At 40.7% G+C, this 24765-nt stretch overlaps 1 protein-coding gene across 4 annotated transcripts in view; it reads right to left on the bottom strand.

Annotated features, from left to right (window-relative positions):
* Window positions 1–673: 673 nt before the first annotated feature.
* Window positions 674–24765, bottom strand: part of fbxw2 (F-box and WD repeat domain containing 2) — a 38270-nt gene continuing 14178 nt past the window's right edge. Inside the window, exons 7-8 of one of the 4 annotated variants that reach the window (XM_035183827.2) lie at window positions 24439–24608; window positions 674–1603 (exon numbers count right to left, since the gene is read on the bottom strand). In XM_035183827.2, coding sequence (XP_035039718.1) covers window positions 1159–1603; window positions 24439–24608 — 615 coding nt within the window. In that variant the 3' untranslated portion in view covers window positions 674–1158. Of the gene's footprint in view, window positions 1604–5567; window positions 7163–9574; window positions 10328–24438; window positions 24609–24765 lie in introns of those variants that run through there. The other 3 variants (XM_035183826.2, XM_035183828.2, XM_035183829.2) reach the window with 3 other exon arrangements.

The following is a 24765-nucleotide window of genomic DNA, read 5'->3' as shown; positions in this document are numbered from 1 at the left end:
GTGGCACAGTAGGGATATAGCTTTTCTGACTTAGTGACATGTCTCTGTACTTTTATAGTGCTCATCGCAAAATAATCCCTCTTGGCCCTTTCACTCTCCCTACATGGAGGACACCCTTTAGACACAGTTCCTCTGGTTAGAGACCATTTGCAAATCTGAATCACCACTTTTGGAAAACTCTAAACACATTCTCATTCACTAAACACATTTAGCAATGTGGTGCATTTTGACCCAGAATGTCACACACAGGCCCCAAAGGTTAAATTTAACTATCACCCTGTTGTCATCATTAACACACTGCCACAGAAAATTTAGCACACACTCTGAGTTCTGGAGGCAGACACCATCTCTACATTTAAGGTTAAACTTAAAACATTCCTTTTTGATAAAGCCTATAGTTGGGTGAGTCCTGAACCATCCCTTAGTTATGCTTAGTTAGACAGCTAGGGGAATTCCTGTCATGCACTGAGCACTTCTCCCCTTCTCTCTGTCTCTCTGCCCCCACATTCATTTATATATATTACTACATGTCACTAACTATGTGTCTTTTTCCTCCCATAGTTGCTCTCTCTCTCTCTCTTTCTCTCTCTCTTTGCAGGTATATCTGACTCCAGAGCTGCAGGATAACAACTATTATTATTATTATTATTAGTAGTAGTAGTAGTAGTATTGTTGTAGTTGTTATTTTTATTATTAGTATTTATTTTTTAAACCAATAATAATAATAATAATACATTTTATTTATAGAGTGCTTATTACAGTACTCAAAGACACAAAATTAACATAAAAAGTTACATACTAAAAACATAGAGCACACAACATACGTCCCACACTAAAAGAAGTTCTGAAAAGGTGAGTTTTGAGTTGTGATTTGAACATTGTGAGATTGGTGCAGTCTCGGATATGTTTGGGGAGAGAGTTCCAGACTGAGGGGGCAGATACGGAGAAGGCTCTGTCGCCCCAGGTCCGGGGCTTGGTCCTAAGTGGATGAGACAGGAGGTTAGCATCAGAGGAGCGGAGCCTCAGACTGTCACCCAGACAATGAGGTAGGAGGGGGCCTGGTTATGGAGGGCTTTATGAGTGAGGAGAAGGACTTTGTATTGGATGCATTGTAGGATGGGGAGCCAGTGGAGATTCTGGAGAACAGGGGTGATATGATCATGGGAGCGGGAGTGGGTGAGCAGGCGAGCAGATGTTCTTTGTTGTGATTGTGGTGATGGACTTCATCAGATCTACTGCAAAGCAGCTGATCTTCTCCATCAGGACGGGGTGAGTGAAGCTCCGTCTAACACTGTCCTGGATCGACTGGACCAGTTTGTCCCTGGTGGAGCGGGTGAAGCTGACTTCATGGAGCAGTGAGGGCAGTAGTTTGGAGACCATGTCCTCAACTGCTTTGGTCAGGCTAACAGCCAGAACACTGAGGTGCTGGGACAGCATGTTCAGGAAGGTGTCTTCAGGAGGCAGCCAGAAGCCCTGAAGTACCTTAGGCACCACCTCCAGCACCACCTCTGGGGGGCCCAGGTGTTTGGAGGCTAGGGGCTGCTGCTGCTGCTCCTTCAGGATGCTGGAGTATTCCTGAGCCAAACTGATGATGCTGGGATGTCTGTAGGTTACAGTCATTGAAAGTTTGTGTTAACACCACTTCACAACAGCACAAACACAAAACAACCACTGCAAAGTAACCAATAATAAAAAGTATTGGAAGAGCGATGTACACACACACACACACACACACACACACACACACACACACACACACACACACTTTTCACATTTTTAACTCAAAGATCGATTTTTCGTCACATGGTGTGACCGTGGCGTGGCGTCAAAGTTTGATTACACGCCATCAAAACACTAGGTTCTGTATCTCGGACATACATGGTCCAATCGAGTCCAAACTAGACATGTAAGTCAAGAGTCCCGGCCTGATGACATCTAAATAGAAATCATGACTTAAAATTACAGCGCCCCCTGGTGGCAACAGGAAATGTCTTGCTTTTTGAACGTCTTACACTTGGAAGTATTCCTCCTCATCCACTGCCCGCAGCCATGTCAAACTGTGTCAAAAGGGTGTCAAGACATTGATAATGCAGGGATAAGATTACTGTGACTTTTCGTCAAACGCCATATTAGTGGCGTGGCGTTAAAGTTCATCAACTCGCCGTGACACACGAAATTGCTGTAACTTCAGTGTTCATGGTTTTATCTCACTCAAACTACATTTGTGTAACAACAGCCCCCCCCTGCAGACATTCAGATGGTTTTAAGGAATGGGCGTGGCAAAATAACTGAATAGCGCCCCCTAAAGGGCAGCCCCGGCACCACGATTGGCCGACATGTACAAAAATCGATAGGGACATGTGTCTTTTCATAACAAACAAATAAGTCTCTTGGATAGATATGCTAGACCAAACAGGAAGCCCGTCATTTTGACTTTAGTGGCTATTTGGACCATTTTAGACATTTTTACTTTGACGAACTTGTCGAAGGGCTTTCATCAGATCAACTTCAACTTCTGGGAATGTCATCTCAACAAGATGGAGATATAAACTACCTTGGTATATTTGATTTCATCACACGGTGTTGACCGTGGCGTGGCATTAAAGTTTGATGAGTCAAATCAAGATGATTGAGCTGCAGCTGCAATATTGGTCACTAGAGGGCAGTGTAAGACCATGGTTTGCCCAAGGCACAAATTTTCTTCCCGAGGGCTGAAGAGCTCGTTCACACATTAATATGTTGGAAACTAAATTAAACTTACTGATGTGTGTCAATTAATGTTGAGAGATAACTTTAGTTCATGATTAAGAGTAAAATGATATAAAGTGTACGTTACACGCTCTGACCGTGGCGTGAAATTTTGATGATTCGCCAAAAAAGAGGGATTTATTATAACTCCTCTCTGCATTGTTCCATCAGCCTCAAACCTCATTCACACATTCACAGTCCCGCCCTGATCAGATCCATGTGTCAATATTGACTCACCATTACAGCGCCACCTGCTGGCTACAGGAAGTGACATGTTTTATAATTTGATGCACTGCTCTTGGCTGCTTTACCATATACAGCTCAACAGAGCTCAGTCAAGTCATAGGACCATGGTCAGAATTGTGACATTTCCTCAAACTGTGTAAACATTGAGGTGCGGCGAAGGTTCATCCTTCGCCAAAGGAGACGATGTTGTCATAACTCCACTGTGCATTGTCCTATCACCACCAAACTTCTGTCTCTTGATCAGAGTCCAAGCCTGAACAGCTCTATGTGTCAATATTTCCTCAGTGTCATAGCGCCACCTACTGATTCGCCATGAAACAGAAAGTACTTTGTAAATCCACTCTGCATTATCCAACCAGCCCCGAACTACTGACCTATGATCACAATCCTGACCTGAACAGCTCCATATATTAATATTAGTGCAGGGTCATAGCGCCACCTACTGATCAGTGTGAAAATGAAGTTGTTGTAACATTGTCCAATTGACACAAAATTGCTCACGCTACATCAGAACCCCTACTTGAACAGATCTATTAGTCTGTACGAAATAATAGTGATGGCGCCTACTGGCAACAGGAAGTAAGCTTTGTTTTACAACTATCATTCAATTTACATAAAATGTAAATGTGTGATGTGCAATTGATAGCGTGGACTGTAATGAGCAATTAGCAGGCAAGGATCGACATCGCGTGACGGACGCAGGAAGTGAAGCGTTTGTCCTTGCCGCAGTGCGCAAAACGCATGCAACGCAAAGACGTGCGCTTGGTCATTGATCGCTCTCTCCACTAACCGCAACAGGCTTCAAAATGCGTGTGCTCGGGCCCGTTAGTGCTACAACGTAGCCCTAGTTTGAAATGTGTTTTTAAGCAGTGCTGATGATTCTTGAGCTATTGGTCAAAGCAGCAGCACTAAAGATAAAGATATTAAGTTATTCTAATTTATTCAAGTGAACAGCAAATCAGTTGAAAAAATATATATTTTTGATTTATTCTCCAAATACTTTTAAACATCACATTAACATGTCAGCATGCGCCAGTGAGTTTTCAGAAATTAGAAATGCAGTTATTGTAAGTTTTTGAAGGACGTTTGACACATAATTTCTCCTATTTTTTGACTCAATTAACAGTCTGGCTGTGCAAAATGTATTTGCTATGGATGTAGTGTTGTTAGCATCAGATTGTACTTGATTACATCGTATCACTTTCAACAAGTACTGCATTAGTCTTTACTTTCAATTGTTTTGATATTTGTATTTGTAAGGAATAATTGAACGTGTTTGATAGTGTTCTGTTATGTACACAATCTTGTGACAAAGATAACCACTGGGTTGTGAATAGCGGTCTGATTATTTTTGTTGTTTTTTTCTTACCATTTTGCAGGATTTTTCAGCTTCAGACAGAATTATGAATAAAATAAGCTAACCGTTATTTGTTGCTTCTGTTGTGCATCTGTATTAAAATTGTGCAGGAGCTCGTCAGAGTTTGACCAGCCCTGGGCAAACTGCAGGCACTGTTCATTTTCTTGGTAAAGTTCTCTGCAGGAAACAACCTAAAATGATGTCCTGTACAGTTAGAAGTGAGATAGAGAGTAGGCCTACATACAAATATGACGAGCTACAATCTTGAGGCTCTTTACACTGAGCATATGCAGTTTGCAAAATTGTCCCTTGCTACATTGCTACTTGGTCCCACACATGCTTTGTAGTCATTGGATCAAATACATACATTTTTATATATGCAACATATACAGTAAACACAAAACTGAAATAAGGAAAGTCCTGAACATATATATTGAGACAGGGCTTCAATGAAAGGCCATGAAAAATAGGTGATGAAGCAGCACTGCCATTAAGGCCCTTATCATGCCGGTTCATATATGCTGCATTTTCCCAAGCCAATCTGCAAATATTGGTTGACACACTCAAGCCTGGAGCTAATATCACCATAACCTTTAATTCATCTAGTTACAAATGAACTCCTCTTACTGAGTAACATACTTTTTCAGAAATAGCGATTCTGTTCTTGAATGCAGAAACATTACTTGTAATTTAATATTTTTGTATTGAGTGTGCTACTTCCATTTATATCAAAAATTCTTCCTCAATTGTATGCCAAGAATGCTTTAAGACTATTTTTATTTTAACTACATTATTGTTTGTAAGTTAAGTATAAGCTGAAGTCTTTAATAGAATGAGAATGAAAGGTTGATACAAAAACTATCACAAGTTTGTTGAGCATACTCACTGACGTAACAAATTTGAAGATTTAAGAGGAAACTAATTGTTTTTAAATCCTTCGTTATTTTGAAATAAATAACATTTTAATGCTGCTAGTAGGTCACATTTTGACTTCTGTATTTGTTACAGAACTCATGCTTTCAGCACTGAGGCTGTACTTTGCTTATTTGTACCACACTAGTACTCAAAGTACAACTAAAGATGGTGAGAATGTCAATAGTTTTGAAGATATTTGGAACCTCGTTGCCATCTCAAATCTGCTACCAGTGTGGCTCAAAACAACATCAGTAACACAATGTTGTTAAAACGCTGGCATAACCAAATACACAAACACAAGGAGGATTTGCTACTTTTATTAATTTGAATGACTTAAGTGTTTGTAGTAGAAAACCTGATATGATATACTAACACTGGGCAGTGCTTGAAAATAATGGCAATTACCATTACGTGTATCTTCAACATTATCACTTCATCATATACAAGTCATTTCATTAATTTTCTGTTATAAATGAGTGCTACTGGGAGGATAGATTGTTGTGCAATGGCAGAGAAGAGTACATAATATACTATTTTGGTGGCATTTAAATAAGATGTGAAAAATCTCAAGGATTGAGGTTTGGTAAATATAAATTCATATTGATCTGTGGCCTGCCAAAACAGTTGTTAATAAAGATTCTGAGTCATAGTTTTGATGTTGCAGTAAGAGAGGGCCAAACTGAGACGTGGTGTTAAAACTGATCCATAGAGCCAGACAAGTTTTCACAATTTTTCTTTTGTTATGGCAGGATAACTCAAATACTCACAAACTCAAATGTTCTAAAATAGTAGTTTTGCACAGAACAAACTATGTGTTAAGTCATATCATCTGCTGCATTAAAGCCTTTAGAAAAATAAAGTTAATGATTCATAAAAGCTCCCAACTGAGCAAGTTAAGTCAGGTGGATAGCTATAAAATTACAGACATCTTAGAGCACAGTAAATAAGGAAAATACAACACAAGAAAAAGTAAAATTTACAATGCAGTCATAATTTAACTGTAATTTGCCAGTTATATCAAAGAATTGTAGTTGTAAAGTCAAATAAACTGAAAAGGCAAATCACATTTCTCAAGCGGACACTTAAATTAGTCATCCCTTCATGGAATTACATGAAAGCTCATTTTCAACATATAATTAGGTACACAGCTTCCTTTGAGAATATCTCTCTTGACATCACATTCTCATATCATCACAATCTTACATCAAAGAAGCTGTTTTCCATTATTTACAGCAACTCTTTTTAAGGCAACACTGCTTTTCTTCAAGGAAACCAACATTACTGCAAATCAGCACAATGACCTGTCACTTTTTATTTGGAATTCAAGCATTCATTCCAACATTACAGGAGAATTGATATGCTCTGGACTATTGCCAATCATATCTATCATCTTGATAATGTTTAAGTTGATGCAGATGGATCTTGTTTGCCTGTGAATGCTTATATTTGTATTCAGAGCATGACTCTGCTGAGGAAGAAACAATTACAAAACAAAATGCTTTGGTGCATGCATGATCTATCTTGGCTGTTATGGTTAATATATTCCAGAGTATTTATGATGGTGGCTAATATCCTTGCAATCTGTGGTTTGGAGTCCCTGTTTGCTTCTATCCATTCTCCTTCCATAGTACTAAGTGAATGCTATGGTCAGGCATGCTGGTAGCAAAAACCAGTCCAGAGTCATTGTCCCCATCCAGGCCGTTTAGCCAGGAAGTCACACCGGCCAGGAAGCTGGATCCTCGTTTGGATTTTCTGTAGGCTGGTAGAGGCCAGCGACCTGAGATCGACTCTGTCCTCAGGTCCAAAACATACAGGTAGTGGTTGTCAAAAAGGAGCGCAAACACCTCACCAAAGCTGAGCAAGGACAGGTTGGCTGGATCCTGTGCTTTGATCACCCTGGAAATGGCAAAACATGCTGGATTAGGAACTAGGAGCAGTATGTTATATATTAGAAAGGTTCTTGTCCAAATCCATAATTCCAGAAATTAGGAAAACTGGATTAAGGTTTTTTTTTGCATTTACAAAATTACATTATAACAGTGGAGAGTTATTAGTCAAAATAATTTTCATTAATGTCCTCTAATTGATTTCAGGTTTCAGGTTCTGGAAGTTAATTTCTTCTTGGATGGAAAAATTAATCTGGGTATCCACTCTTTTTAAGAAATCATTTTCCAGGGCATTTTCCACAGAGAGCAACTGGTCACAGACATAAATTAGTGGTAGGTCAAGTATTGATACATTTAACCTCATTTAACCAAATGGTTCATGATTAAGAGTCTCAATAACAGGTTATGGTTACATCCATCACTGCAACATATTTAATCAGGTCATCTGACCTATTTTTGTTGGTCATAAACTGGATTTTGTTTTAAATTAGTAAATTCTCAACAATTAAACACCATCATGAACATTAAACTTAGACAACGAATTGTGGCAGTCACTCCAAACACATGTCCCTCATATTAACTTGACACTTGGACAAAAATGACTATGACTACCTTTATAAATGGTAAATGGTTTGTATTTATATAGCACTTTTCTAGTCTTGATAACCACTCAAAGCGCTTTACATTACCGTTTGCTATTCACACACATTCATACAGTCCATCTATTATCAACACTTTTTAGTGGTTCAGCATCTTGCCCAAGGACACTTCGGCATGCAGATGGGGAAGACTGGGGATTGGACTGCCGACCTTCTAGTTGGAGGACGTCCGCTCTACCACTCAGCCACAACCGCCTTTATGAGAATCCCAAAATGTAGTATATCACACTATAAGATACGCTGTAAGGTGCAAGTTACTTCCAAAGCATTTTTTAACCCATCAAGACTTTTGGCACCAAATAGAAATAAACCCCAAAGACCTGAGGGTTTTCTGAAGAGCTGACAGAATTGCCAACGTTTACAAAAACTTTAATTTCTTAGCCTTGGAAGCAGATATAAATATGAAATAAAAACATTTGATACCATAAACATCCGGCTCTAATTGTCCCTAAACTTCGCAAACATTAGAATTTTTAAATTTTTTATAAATCCTTTAAATCAGCAGAGATCCTAATCTTAAATTACATTTATAAACAAAAACACACAAAAAATAAACAACCACAGCTAACCATTGGCTCTACTGGAATTAAAATGCTTCCCTTTCGTGGGTCTAGAATTTAAATCTAAATCAAATTATAAAAAGCCACCAAACCTTTCCAAAATAACTTAAATCGATCCATCTGAAATCCTCACAGACTTGAATTCCAGAATGATCAATCAATCAATCAAATTATATTTGTATAGCCCATATACACAAATCACAATTTGTCTCATAGGGCTTTAACAAGGTGTGACATCCTCTGCCCTTAACCCTCAAAAAGAGTCAGGAAAAACTACAAAGAAAACCTTTTAACAGGGGGGGAAGAAACGTAGAAACCTCAGAGAGCCACATGCGAGGGATCCTTCTCCCAGGATGGACAAAGTGCAATAGATGCCACGTGTAAAGGAGAACATCAGAAAAATAGGAGTATTACCAGCATTGGTTAGAATAAAATGATGTTGGAAAGAAAGAGTTTAAAACACAACACTAGAATGTCACTCAGTACAGTGACATTCCTCAACTAAGTTGACTCAACTAAGTTAACTTAGTTCCTCAACTAAGGCCAGTCACCTTAAATTCAATCAAGCCTTACAGCTAAGCCAACAAAACAATAAAGATCATGACATCTAAACACTAAGAAAGATAGGTTGATAAAGACATAATCCAAATTAGACTAAGAAACAGTATTTATATACACAACATAAAAACACACTAATGAGCAACAAAGCTACACTAAATAATTTTTTTTCAACACATTGGCTGAAACAAGCCTGCCCCCCCCACATTTAAATCAGTAAGATCCGGATTTACAATTGGATCCGCACAAAATTGCACACACTCTTAGATATCAGTTCCCTAAATATGTTTTCCTCCATGGAGTATTTCCTAGAAAATGTATAAAAATGCTTCATCTTGCAATGTCTTGAAAAAGTGATAAATTCTGGTATCTGCCCCTTAGTCTGGATCCACGCCAGAATGTATTGAGTTCTTTCTTCCACTAAGTAAACTGGAAATCTGTTTACAATTTTTTGTGTAATCCTGCTGATATATAAACAACCAACTAACAAATTTCACAATTTTCTACTATCTTTTAGTTGGTTTGGATGCGTCAAAGGGCAGCAATCTTATGTGCAGGACTCAGGAAGTCTAGACTGGAGTTGAGAAGGCCGAATTCCAACCTTTTTTAAACATACTGTCATCAGGAAAGTCAAAAGATTCATTGTTTAAGTTTTAGATTAGTTCATTACATTTATTTACATCAAAGACAATGTACAAAATACATACATTTTAGAAAAATGACAAGATTTTAAATATCGTTTTGTCCATTAGCTTGATGCCAACACATAATGGCAATTATCATGGTAACCTGATACTAACATGATCACAACATTGACTTATATGATCCATTTGACTTTATATTTATATATTCATATTTTTCTCCTATTTTTCTTCACTACACTGGCTTCCTGATGTATTTAAAATAAAAATTTTAATTCTCCTCCTCACCTACATGCCCTTAATATGGCATCATCATACCTTAAAGAGCCCATATCACCCCACTAGAGCACTGCACTCCAAAGATTCTGGCTTACTTGTCGTCCCTAAAGTCTCTAAAAGTAGAGTAGGAGCCAGAGCCTTCAGCTATCAAGCTCCGCTCCTATGGAATCATCACTCTTTCCTCTTCTCCCTCTTCATCACATTAATGTCTCATGAATACATGTTACTGACTTGACTTCTTCACCGGAGTTCTTGTGCTGTATCGTTTGCAGATCCAGGATTGCTGCTGCAGCAACATCGAGCATCATCATGGTGGGTCGTAGATTGTGATCGTGGACCATATATCATGATGGTGGATCGTGATCATGGTGGCAGCTGATTTAGGATCGTAATGGTGGATTGTAGATCGTAATGGTGGAGAGTGGTGATGGATCATGATGGTGAATTGTGGATCGTGGTGGTGGCAGCTGGTCATGGCCTATGATTACAACAAGACCGCTTGATATAAAGTATGCCTACTCACATATTCTACCATTACTGGCAATAATTTCAATTGTCACTGCTGCTCTCTTCAACTCTATCAGACATTTTCTTATGTATAAATACTTAAACATTGACAAACCTTTCCCTTAAGCTAAAAACTGTTTCTTCTAATCAATGTTGCAAATATCGTAATTTTGTTGATGTGTTCAGCTACATGGTTTCTACATTTCTTCCCCCCCGTTAATAGTTTTTTTGGTAGTTTTTCCTTACTTTTGTTGAGGGTTAAAGACAGAGGATGTCGCACCTTGTTAAGCTCTATGAGACAAATTATGATTCATGAATATGGTCTATACAAATAAATTTGATTGATTGATATGCAGTTCAGGTGGACTTGCACGCCTCTAGTTTGTCGGAGTTAAGATAATAATTGTAAATTTTCTGTGGAAAATATATTTTATTTGAGTTAAGTGAGTTTTTGTGAAGTTAAAACACTGAAGGAAATATAAGAGTCGAGTTAACTGATGAACTGGGCTTGTTTGTCTCATTGGCCGCTCACTGTAGATCTGCACCTGCCAACTCACTCATCACCAATGGGTTCCGTTACAGCACACATCAATGCCACTACTTACCTCTCCTCCAGACTGCACTGGATGCCTTTGGCTGAGTCAAAAAATTGTTGAACTCGAAGGTCGGATTTCCAACCTATTCCCGATCCAGGACGATAAGCGACTCTTTGGACTCAATGGCTGCTGAGGCATCCCTTATTCCTGACAACACCACCACGTTTCCCTGGTTGGCCCCTCGGTATCCACAGAGCCAGAGCTGCCGACCGTCTGGACCCCTGGCCCAGGCACAGATCTGTTCCACACCCGCTCCTTCAGAACCCGAGGAAACAAGAATCGAAGTGGAAACTCGTCCCGTATGCCATCGCCATCGGGGTCTATCCAGCTGACCAACAGGTTTGAGCTGGGGAACCTGGAACACCTGTCCACAGTCGGTCAGGAACCCACGGCCAGTCCAGCGCCGCAGGCACACAAAGCTGGGAGGTTCCATTGCTGGTACCGGTCCAGAGAGTGGAGCACTCAGACTGGCAGCTTTGGGTCCCCGTGGTCCACACCGGTACTCAGTCTCAAGGGTGACCAGCTCCTTGTCGAAAAGACGCCCGCGCCAGGTAAAAACTCTGGTCATAGGTGACTCTATCATCAGGAATGTCAAAACAAAATCTGCAATAACTTGCTGTGTCCCTGGGGCCACTGTCTGTGATATTGAGGCCAAAGCCATTGAGATCCTGGCCAAAGAACCGGACATTTGTAAGGTCCTTGTTCATATGGTCACAAACGATATCCGTAAAGAGCAGTCTGAGATTCTGAAAAGCGATTTTTTGCATCTTATCAGCTCTCTTAAGCGATTGGTGGGGGACCTTTACATATCTGCCACCATCCACTCCTGTGGCCGTGGTGTTGGGCGCTTCAGCCAGCTCCTGTCTCTTCACACCTGGCTTCCATAAGCCTATGCTGATCCCAGTGTCTCCTTCATCGACAACTTTAACATCTTCTCGGAATGCAGGCAGTTATTCAGAGACAATGGCATTCATCCAAACCGCAAAAACATTTTTAGCAAATATTTCTTTCTCTGCCTAGCAGGTAGCCACAACACTAGGGCTGCACGATATTAGGAAAACATGCGATATGCGATAACGTTGTTTAATATTGCGGAGACTACGGACAGCTCCACAGCCAGGAAAAGGCGCACAGCCCGGCCACAGCGCAAACAAGTCAGGGGCAGACACCAGGGGACCCATGCACAGGTCCACTAAGCCCACTGACAGTGTTAATTTTGGGTCTTTTCATACATGTTTGGACCGTGTCAGTAATGTTCTGCTCCTCTTTGTCTCTATCATTCACGCAGTGCACTGCGCCAACTGCATCAAACCGAGCGTGCCACAACATCTCCTCCAGCTCCATACATTTAATAAGTTTAAAAAGTCTGTTGTTTTTACACAGTCTGAGTTTCCAATCACACTGTGTGTGTGGCTGTGTGTGAGAGAGAGAGAGAGAGAGAGGAAAAGAGGGAGTGGCCGATTAATACGCTACTATATTGATCATTATGTGATGATATTGTGGCGACAAACAAATAAACTTTTAAGCTGTAGCGCGTCAAAGACGTCAGCTGAGAGAACGAACGAACACACACACACACGCGCGCGCGTGTGTGTGTGTGTTACTTTTCCCTCAGGTTCTGGGATCATAAGTAAGCTACACTATTCTTTTATATAATCAACAGTTCATATTGATAAATCTGATCCGGGACAAATGTGATCACTAAAAATTTCCACTGTACAATTTAGTCGCAGGAGGCGGAGCAAGATTTGACCGAGCCACTTCGCTCTGCTTCAAATTCTCTGAAGAAACACTGCAGCGTGGAGGGATGCAAGGAAGAGAATGTGTCCTTGCACATTCCTCCTAGTAACGATGACGTTACTCCGTACTGAAACTCTGTATTGAAACTCGGAACTGAAACTCCGTTATGAAACTCCGTACTGTAACTCGGAACTTACTCCTACATTTGCCGACTGTTCTGCTAAAACTTGAACAAACATGAGGACGGTGTAACATACCGTTCAGAAACATCCTGTTGTAAGCGACTGTGAATATGTGGCTGGTCTTTTACAGCTGTATCCAAACATAACAACGTGACCTTCAGCTGTGTTTACCAGAGAGATCGTCAATGCGCCAGAATGAGACCAGTTATAGGTCTGATCGCGTGTCACTCAAAGTGCAGTAAGCCAATCAGAGGAGGTGCTCATAAATAATTAAAGAGTCGGCAAAAACAGCGTGTTCTGTCTGGGGCATCAGAGATAGGCAGAAGAGAGGACATGGAAATACACATTGCAACAGATTTTTCGACCTTAAATCACTAATATATCATCTTAGGGGTACCAATACCTCAAATTGGGCCCTTTAAAGGAAACAGCCCAGCTAACACTAGCAAAGGTGAAGCAGAGGCGATCAGAAAGTGTTATATCAATCTTAACACCTGTGCATTATTAATCCAAGTTTTTAAACCATTGCCAACACTGCCCTCAGCTCATGTCAATGAGCACACCACACTGGTAAAAGCCCAAAAAAGAGTGTAGACAGGCAGAATTCAAGTGGCGAAAAACAAAACTCCAGGTTCACTATGATGTCTATAAAGAGTCATGCATAAGTCACGCAATGACTTAGCAAGTTTTTCTCAGATTAAATCTTGAAGATAAGACTATCAGTATCTAATTCCACATCAGGCAACATGATAATGTCACCTTCACCTCCATGTTTATTCATCTGGCACATTTTCACCTTCTAGATTATGCAGCACTGACGTATATTGTTAAACAGTCAAAATCAACTACATGCAGCCTTGATATTCTAACAAAATGTTTCCTAAATATTTTAACTGTTTAGCGCTAAACAGCTAACACTAAACAATCAGGGAATTTTCCAGAGGCTTTGAGAACTGTTGTTATCAAACCTCTCCTAAATGCAATAAACAACTACAGGCCGATATCAAACCTGCCATTTTTGGGAAAGATCATTGAAAGGGTTGTCAAATTCACACTTTCTTGGTCGAAAAGAAAATGTTCAATGCTTTTCAGTCTGGATCTCAACCAAACCAAGCACAGAGACTGCACTTGTTAAAGTTTTAAATTACAAACATCTGAACAATGATGCATTCAAAACTTCAGTTTTGATATTAAAGGATCTCAGTGCTGCATTTGACACGGTCGATCACAACATACTACTTCACAGATTGAAAAGTGGGTGGAACTTACTTGCACTGTGCCAAATTGGTTCAAATCTTACTTACAAGATAGGGACCACTTTGTTTTAATTGGTAATTATGAATCGGGGCAAACAAAGATTACATATGGGGTTCCTCAAGGCTCCATTCTCGGGCCACTTCTTTTCAATATCTACATGCTCCCTCTGGCTCATATTATGGACTATTATGACATCCCTTACCCCCCTTATGCTGACTACACACAACTTCTTATTAGAGTGTCGTAATACGACTACAGTCCCATATTTTCACTGAGTAGGTGTATCAAACATATCAATGATATCAACAACTTTTTGGAGACATTGCGACTTAATTTTATAACTAGGCGCACCAGTGTGACTTGACAATATGTCCCCGTTTTTTAAAAAAAAACTTCAGCGTATAGGCCATCATGTTAAATACCAGGAGCGAGCAGAAATTTGTGTGTGTGTGTGTGTGCTCCCAGACTCACTCAGACTGGGAGCAAGGTGGAGTTTACAAACACACATAAACAGGCCCCGCCCCCACTCACTCACACAGAGCGACACACACAGTGAGGCAGAGATAAGAGGAGCAGAGCCCGTTAACATGAACCAGCCGTTAAGTCCACTTTGTTGAAGAACAGTGGCAACAAAAAGTGAAAATATTTTCACTACTGTCCGCCACTGCACAATGATTATCAGCTGCTTCATGATCAGGTTAGAAGTAGGGCTGGGCGATAAAATGATATCGATAATTATCGCGATATAACTTTTCCTCGATAGAAATTAAAGACATGCCGATATAACGTGGATATAACTCATCCCGTCCGGACTTCCGGTAGGGCGATTCAAGATGGTGGCATAAACTCTCCCGGTCAGCCCCACGTAAATGAGAATATTATGATTACAGGAGTTTAAATGATCTAGAATGAGTGGGGCTAGAAACAAGAAAGATTTGGGGAAGAACAAAGAGTGCGACGAAGAAAAATAGAAGAAAACAGGGAACGACGGTGTTGGGGTGGCGGACTAGCTGGGTACCAGTGTGGAGGGGGAGCTCACCACCGCTGTAGCTATCCAAAACTTGGGCAGAGACATCCAAAACCTGAAAACTGAACTGAAACAAGACTTGATGGACTTCAAGGACGACTTTAAGAATGATATGAAACAGGAATTCAGTACCTTCACGACGGAAATAAATCAGAAGCTGCAAAAAGTGTGGTCAGAGACGTTCGCAACCATGGAACGAGGCTAACTAAAATGGAGCAACAGAAACAGCTAACACAGAGTTAAGGGATGCTCTGCTTCATTCTCTCAAACAACAGAAACTACTCCAAGCAAACGTCATAGACCTAGAAGGAAGATCGCGCCGTAATAACATCCGTATATACGGGATTTAGGGAGGGGCGGAAGGAAGCTTAATGTTAATATTCATGGACAACTTTCTGAAGACTCGCGAGGCTCGCACAAGGCGCACATTGGAAAAGACGGAGACCGCACCACACAAGTCCGACAGAGACTCAAAGATTTCCTTCGACAGCAAGTATGAACAATATGCCCTCTGCTCTCACGAGATATCACCGCCTAAACAGTTTAGATGGATACACAAATCTACCCCTCTCCCTGGGCTCGGAATTATTCTCCACCAGCAAATGGACCGATTAGTAGTAATGACAGGGCAGTAAGAAGTCACTGTTAGACTGGTTCAACACTAGTGTTCTTGTTGATATTACCTACCCACTTTTGCACTCTATTTTTTTATGTTGCCGGCACATGTAAACTGGAATATTGTTATGGGGTACAGTAACTTCAAAGTGGCTTCATGGAATGTGAAAGGCCTCAACCATCCAGTTAAGAGGTGCAAAGTAATGACTAAAGAAGAAACCCATCTATCTCAGAATGAGTAAGAAAATCTAAAAAATTTGGATATAACAATACAGTGCCTTCAAAGGAGATCATAGAAGAGGAGTGGCAATATCACTACATAACTCTGAATTTTGAGTTGGTTAGGGAGAAAAGGGATAGGGAGGGTAGATATATTATTGTACAAGGGAAAATAGAAAATAAGATGCCCACACTTATTTGTGTTTACCTCCCTCTACAAAGTGAACAAAATATTGTGAAAACAATTCTTGACCTGATTTCTACTGAAACCCAGGGCACATTAATCTGTGCAAGACACTTCTACACAGTTTTAAATAACAAATGGGACACATTTAATACAAAAAGGAAATTATCTCTCCAGACAAAGATTTTGAAAAAGGGTCTAGATGAGAAGGGGCTGTTGGATGTTTGGAGGGATTTACACCCATTTGACAAATGTTATACTTTTTACTCTGCTCCTCATTCTGAATACTCGAGAATAGACTACTTTTTTATGTTTCGAAATGATAGACACAGGATTCTGAACTGTGATATTGGAACTAGGGATATTTCTGATCACTGACCAATCTCTTTGATATTACACCTGGACAGCAGACCCCAAAAAACAGTTTGCTTAATAATAAAATGGTTGTCCAACAAGTTAAATCTTAAATTTAGACTATTCTCGAACTCAATTACAATGGGGAAGTGAACCCCAATATACTATAACTATGGGATACCTTGAAAGCTGTTGTCAGGGGTAAACTAATATCTCTTAACACAGCAATAAAGAAAACAAAGGAAAACAGACTTAAAGAGCTTGAAAAAAATCTAAAGGAGTTGGAAAAACAACATGCTAAGAATCAGATCACTCATGTGATGGACATATTTGGACACTTTCAACTACTACTGTGCCTGGCTTATTGTTCTAGACTGCGTTTTTATGTTGTTGTTGTCCAGGTTTTGACAGACAACACGAACATCCAATGAGAATGAGATAAGCGCTGTGCCGAACCAATTATGTGGCTGGAATAGAGTTACACCCACATCAAGTTAGGTTATCTCAACTCATCTCTTCACCCACTACGCCAGACACCAGAAATCTGGGCTCTCTCGATATAATCCTAACAAACAAACCCCACAAATATATACAGAGTCGTGTTTTTGCCTTAGACCTGAGTGACCATTGTCCAATATTTTGTATTAGAGACTCCAGACAAAAAAGAGTCTTTTCTACATGATTTGTTTACTAGTGACATCACTAGTAAACAAATCATCATAGGTTATGCTCCATTCCTGACCCATTTTACAAATGTTTTTAATTCCTTAGCAAATAAGCAGTTCCCTTTAAAAAATATAGAGTAAAATGAAGAACTAAACACTGGTTTTCACCGAAAATTTCTGAGTTGCTGAAGAAAGGGATGGGTAAAAGCACGGAGCTCAAAGACCCCAGCGGATTGGCAAAATTTTCGCCAGTTGAGAAATAAATGTGTCAGGGGTATTAGAAATGCCAAGTCAAGCTTTTTTGTTGATACCCTATCTGATTGTAATGTAATCCTTCAAAATTTTGGAAAACAGTCAAGGCATTTAATCATGGAAATGATTATTCTCTACCCAAACATATTTCACTTGATTCGGTCCTTATCTCAGAAAATTCACATATCTGTGATATTTTTAATAACCATTTTATTTCCTCTGGTCACCTCTTTGATAACCAAACCCAATCTGCTATCGAAACAGTCAAGGATGCACATAGCAGTAATAGCCATAGTCCTCCCAGTTCTCTGTCATTGGTGTATTTGATGCCTTGGCCTCGATTGATCCAAGCTACTGGAGCAGACGTCCTTAATGCCAGGCTTTTACTTCTGGCTGTACCTATTATAACATTTTCTCTAATCAACTTTTTTAACCCAACTATTGTGTCAGGGATTATTCCTAGTCTATGGAAGGCAGCACATGTACTGCCTCTACACAAAGGCGGTGATTCCAGTGATCCAAATAATTACCGCCCTATCTCAAAATTGTCATGTCTAGCAAAAATGTTGAAAAACTCATCTATTCTCAACTGCGTCAGTTTTTAATCTCAGCATTGTATTTTAAACCCTCATCAATCTGACTTCAGACCTGGTCACTGCACTTTGACAGCAGCATGTAAGGTGGTGAATGATGTCATTAGTGCTCTGGACAAAAAGTAATGTTGTATTGCCCTGTTTATCGACTTATCTAAAGCGTTCGACACAGTAGATCACACTCTTCTTTTAGACAAACTTAGAGCAATTGGTTTTAATACAGAGGCATGTAACTGGTTTCACAGTTATCTTAATGACAGAACTCAAGCAACAGTGGCAGATGGCCATAAATCAGGCTTCCTTGATGTAATCAAATTAGTTAGTAGGCTCCATCCTTTACTGTTCTCACTGTATGTAAATTACCTAGGATCATTAATAGCTCCATTCATTTTTATGCAGATGACAGTCATATACGCTTTAGCGCCATCCATTGACAAAGCACTGACAAAATTAGTGTCAGACTTTTTAGTCATACAATATGCTCTTGCTATGCTCAGACTAGTATTAAATCCAGAAAAGACCAATTACATGCTCTTCAGCAGATCCCAAATCAAAATCCCCCTGATTTTTAATTTCAGTACAAAAACTAGGGTTGAAATTAAAAGAGTTCAAAATTCTAAATATCTGGGTATCTGGCTGGACGACAAACTATCTTTTAAAACTCACATTAATGAGCTATCGAAGAAGCTGAAAGCTAAATTGGGTTTCTTTCATAGAAATAGGCAGTGTTTTACTTTCTCAAATATATTACAGATTGTGCAGGCAACATTTTTATCAGTGCTAGACTACGCAGATGTGATTTACATGCTCTCAAGCCACTGGATGCTAAATATCAAAGTTCCCTAAGGATAATTACAGGTGACAGTTATCGGACCCATCATTGTACCTTGTACCAGAAAGTAGCGTGGCCTTCACTTGCCACATGTAGGGAACAACACAGTCTTGTTTTTATATACAAAGCTATGCTTAATAAGCTACCATTTTATTTATCATCCCTTTTAGAAGAGAAATATGGATCACCACCCGTTCTCAACAACACATCACCCTTGACAAACCCAACAAGCACACAGAACTGGGTAAAACTGCATTCAGATACCACGCTCCTCATAGTTCTACCCAGCCTTCTACAGACCGATATCCAACCTCTTTTTCCTGTCTAAAATCCTTGAGAAAGTTGTAGCCAATCAGCTATGTGACTTTCTCCAGAAAAGTAATATATATGAAGACTTTCAGTCGGGGTTTAGAGCTCATCGCAGCATGGAGACAGCCTTGGCAAAAGTCACAATTTACCTTCTCCTAGCTTCAGATCAAGGGTTTGTGTCTGTCCTCGTCCTGTTAGATCTCAGTGCAGCATTCAACACTATCGATCATCACATCTTAATCTTAATTGGCATTAAAGGAACCACTCTTAGATGGTTTGAATCCTATTCATTAGATCGTTTCCAATTTGTGCAAATTAATGATGAGTCATCTGTGCGCACCAAAGTTAATCACTGTGTTCCTCAGGGTTCTGTGCTCGGCCCAATTAATTCACCACCAGGACACACCCAGTAAATTTTCCCTGCTATGCCGATGACACCCAGAACAAGGTAATCGATTCGCTAAACTTCAAGCATATTTCACGGACATAAAAACCTGGATGACCCGCAATTTTCTCCCATTAAACTCAGATAAAACAGAGGTTCTCATACAGTACTCGGCCATAAACACCTTAGAGATGCATTGGAATCAGAATCGGATTTTATGCCAAGCAGGTTTACACATACAAGGAACTTTCTGTGGACTTTCTGTGGTGTGTTTTGATTTTAAGTAGGAAAATTAATTTTATATCAAAAATACTATTAGCACAATGGAGGCATTGTGCAATACATTGTAAATAAACACTAGAGACTGGATTGTGCAAAGTACAGTTAGTCCGTTATTTGCAATGGGAAGTTTAATTGTCACGGTCACAGGCAGGGACATCAGTTCAGCCCAGTAACAGGGTCCCAGGCCTTGTTGATGAGGACAGCACCAGTCAGGAAAAAAACTGTTTTTGTGGCGTGAGGTTTTGGTCCTGATGGCCGGCAGCCTCCTGCCAGAGGGAAATGGCTCTAGCAAAATGATGCGCTGAGGTCTGGCCCGGTCTTTGGCAGTAGCAGCAGCAGCAGCATACCATTGTGTGATGGAGGAGGTGAGGATGGACTCTAGTGCAGAAGTTCATCATCATTGGGCTTTGGCAGGTTGAACTTCTTCAGCTGCCACAGGAAGTACATCCTCTTCTGGGCTTTTTGAGTGAGGAAGCCGATGTTCCGCTCCCATTTCAGGTCCTGGATGATGATGGTGCCCAGGAAGTGGGATGACTTCACGTGTCCACTAGGGAGTCACACAGCTCCAAGTTGTTATCACTGCACCAGGTGGTCAATCTCCCACCTGTAAGCAGACTCGTCCCCACCAACGATGAGGGTGGTGTTATCCCCGAACTTCAGGAGCTTGACGGACTGGTGACTGGAGGTGCAGCAGTTCGTTTACAGAGAGAAGAGCAGAGAAGAAAGAACGCAGCCTTAAAACGCTCAAAAAACGTATTACCACAGAAGTCAGGGCGATGGGTCTGTACTCATTAAGTCCTAAGGTCCTTGGTTTTTGGAGGATGGGGATGATGGTGGAGGATTTGAAGCAGGCTGGCACATGACATGTCTCCAGTGAGGTGTTATAAATGTATAGTGCTCCAAGGTGGATGGGGAGACAGGTCTGGCTGCTTTGTGGGGGGTTCTGTCTCCTGCAGAGCCTGTTAACATCCCTCTCCAGGATGGAAAGGGGTGACACTGTGGTAGAGGGTGAAGGGTCACTATGGTGGGCAAGTGTGGAGAGTAACAGACCTCTGCAGAGCTAGCATTGGTGACACTCTTGGATGGGGGCTGTCGTAGGGGATGGTGTCAGGTCTGTCCCATTGTCTTTCAAAACGACAGTAGAACTTATTCAGTTCGTTGGCCAGGCGCAGGTCATTAATGGAGTGGGGAGCTGAAGGTGTCTGAACCCTTTCCAGACAGAAGCAGTCGTTACCTGAGAATTGGTCTACTCAGTTTCTCTGAGATCTGTCATTTAGCATCTCTCACCACCCTGCTAAACTTGTACTTGGACTCTTTAAACATGTCCCCGTCTCCACTCCTAAATGCCTTTTTTCTTCTCCAACCTTAACTGTCTGATTTTGGCTGTGAACCAGGCTTTGTCATTGTTTCAACTCACCCTGGTATGTGATGGGATACAACAGTCCTCACAGAAGCTGATGTATTAAGTCACAGCCTCTGTGTATTCATTCATACTGATGGTAACAGACCTGAAGACATCCCAGTCAGTGCAGTCCAAACACGCTAAGGTCCTCCACAGCCTCCCTGGTCCACTTCTTAGATGTCCTCACAACAGGTTTAGAGAGCTTTAATATCTGCCCGTATGCTGGAATCAGTCCAGTGTCCCAGTGCAGCACAGGCGACGGTGTGATGGGCTCCGCTGACTGTTGTATAACACTGATCCAAGGTGTTCTCCTCCCTGGTCGGACATTTTGTATTTAGAGAGTTCGTGGCAGAGATTTCTTTTGTTAAAATCACTGAGGACAATAACTAAGGAGTCCGGGTATGTATCTGGTCGGCAAGCATTTGCTGTGTGTCTGCAAGTTGGCCTGGAATGTAAACACCATCCAGAATGAATAAGGCGAGTTCAGGAGGGGAGTAGAAGGCTTTACAGTTCATGAAAAAAGTTTTCAGAACAGGAGAGCAGTGCTTCTGAATCACTGTCACATCATTGCACCAGCTGCTGTTTATGTAAAAACAGCTTCCGCCACCTTTCGTCTTGCCAGAGAGTTCTGTGTCGCAGTCCGCACCACAGTGCAGAGTCCGGTGTTGATCCACACAGCCACGGTCTGTGAAACACAAGACCGAAGATGAAGAAAAGTCTCTGTTTCTAGCCACCAGGATCTGAAGTTCGTCCAGTTTGTTGCTCAGTGAGCGCACGTTGGAGAGAAATATTCCTGGAAGAGGTTAAAGATGTCTGCGTCTGTGGAGACGCACAAAGCGCTCCAGCATGTCTCCCCCTCCTCCTCCGGTGGACTGTGTTGGAAAAGGTGAGCACACCTTTGACCTGAATGTCCAATAATTCCACGAATGAACACAAAAATTATGAAAATAAGTCAGCTGGAGTTATTCCCCTGATGTTCATGAGTTCTTCTCTGGTGAAAGAGCTCCAGGTATCACAGTATATGTAGACACCTTAAAGTTGCAGTGTGTAGAATTTACTGACATCTAGTGGTGAAGTTTCATGTTGCAGCTGAATACCCCTCACCTCACCGTCCCCTTCCAAACATGAAAGAGAACCTGTGGTAACCTTCAGTTTTCATAAAAGCTCAAAGGGTGTTTAGTTTGTCCAGTCTGGGCTACTACAAGAAACATGGTGGCCTCCATAGAGAGGACCCCCCCTGATGTAAATATAAAGTATTTCAATATAAAAGGGCCCATGTTAGGGTAAATAAAACAATTTGTATAATTTAGATGAAACACACTTGTGAAAACATCACTAGGATTATATTATATTAAATTTCTGTCAATAGATCCCTTTCAAATAATCTTACACACTAAACCTTTAACACACAAAATGAGACAAAAAAGTGTGCACAAACACACCGAGGCGGCAGTCTGTGGATCAGGACTATATCAGAACTACATCTAATAATATAGCTACTCTAGATGGCATTGCCCTTGCTTCCAGTGAAACCTTCAGGAATTAGTGAATTATTTTCGATCCCGATTTGTCCTCTGATTCTCATGTAAAACTAATTTCTAGGACTGCCTTCATTCAACATTTAAAAAATCAGACATGTCCTGTCTCAAAAAGATGCACAAAATTAGTCCAAGCCTTTGTTACATCCAGACTTGATTATTGTAATTCCTTATTATCAGGCTCCAGCAGTAAGTCTTTAAAGACTCTGCAGCTTGTCCAAAATGCTGCAGCATGTGTCCTGACAAGAACAAGGAAAAGAGATCACATTTCTCCTGTATTAGCCTCACTACACTGGCTTCCGGTTAAATTTAGAATAGAATAAAAAATTCTCACCCTAAATAATATGGCACCATCATACCGAAAAGAGCTCATAGAACCATATCACCCCACTAGAGCACTGCGCTCCCAGAATTCAGGCTTACTTGTCGTCCCTAAAGTCTCTAAAAGTAGAGTAGGAGCAAGAGCTTTCAGCTATCAAGCTCCTCTCCTGTGGAATCATCTCCCACTTTCAGTTCAGGAGGCGGACACCCTCTCTACTTCTAAGAGTAGGCTTAAAACCTTATTTTTTGATAAAGCTTATAGTTAGAGTTGGTTCAGGTCTGTCTTAGACCAGCTCTTAGTTATGCTGCTATACTGATATAGGCCTATATTGTCATGGGACACAGGACACATGCAGCTTCTCTTTTCTCCCTCATTATCACAATAATGTCTCATCAATAAATATTACTGACTTGACTTCTTCCCCGGACTCCTTGTGCTTTATCGTTTGCAGATCCAGGATCACTGTTGCGGCAACATTGTGGATCATGATGGTGGAACGTAGACTGATCATGGACCATAGATCATGATGGAGGATCGTGAATCAGATATCTTGATGGCGGATAATGGATTGTGATCGTGGTGGCACCTGATCGTGGATCATAATGGTGGATCATGATAGTGGTGGTGGATTGTTGATTGTGGTGGCATTTGATTGTAGTGGTGGATCCTGATCGTGGTGGCAGTTGATCGTGGACTATGATTACAACAAGACTGCTTGATATACAATACGCCTACTCACCCACCCATACTCCCATACTCACTACTGACAATAACTCCTCAATTAATTTGTCATTGTTGCTCCCTTCATCTCTATCAGACATTTTCTTATGTATAAATACTTTAAACATTGACATTCTTCTCCATTATGATACAAACTTTTTCTTCTAATCAATGTTGTGAGCACTGCTATTTTGTTGATGTGTTCAGTTACAAGCAGCATCTATTGCACTTCTGTCCGTCCTGGGAGAGGGATCCTTCACACCTGGCTCTCTCTGAGGTTTTTTACGTTTTGTTCCCCTGTTAGAAGGAATTTCTTTGGGTCGTTTTTCCTCACTCTTGTTGAGTGACAGAGAATGTCGCAACTTATGAGACAAATTATGATTTGTGACTATTGGCTTTATAAATAAAATTTGATTGATTGATTGAAGATTTGAAGTGCTACCATATTGACATCTGGGCAAAAATATCAACTGTTTTGGTTGGTTAATATATGTAGTTTACACAAACTGTACATCTATAAATCTGCACAAATCCTGAGCAAAATCTTAAACCAGGACATAGAGAACTGTGTAAATATTTTGGTCTTGTGTCTGTAGTTTTGTTCTTACCTGAGAATCTCAAAACTAGCAAAGTCCCACTGATAAACTCCAAGGTCAGAGCTGCAGACGATGTAGCGTCCATCAAACTGCAGGCGAGGCTGAAGGCTGATGCTGCGGTCCTCTGACACTGACAGTGTCTTCAGACACTTGCAGTTGATTTCTCTTCCTAAAGGCCAGACCTGCAGAGGAAACAAAGTTTTCTCTCCATCTTATACATTTTCAGATATGAGTCATCTGTGCGCACCAAAGTTAAGTGGTCTCCAGGATTCTGTGCTGAGACCAATTTTATTCTCATTATATATGCTTCCACTAGGAATCTATATCAGGACACACTCT

This window comes from Hippoglossus stenolepis, chromosome 18 (genome assembly GCF_022539355.2).
Source record: "Hippoglossus stenolepis isolate QCI-W04-F060 chromosome 18, HSTE1.2, whole genome shotgun sequence".
NCBI classification, from domain to species: domain Eukaryota; kingdom Metazoa; phylum Chordata; class Actinopteri; order Pleuronectiformes; family Pleuronectidae; genus Hippoglossus; species Hippoglossus stenolepis.
The sequence above is the reverse complement of the archived record's forward strand: the minus strand, read 5'-3'. Positions and strand labels throughout refer to the sequence as shown.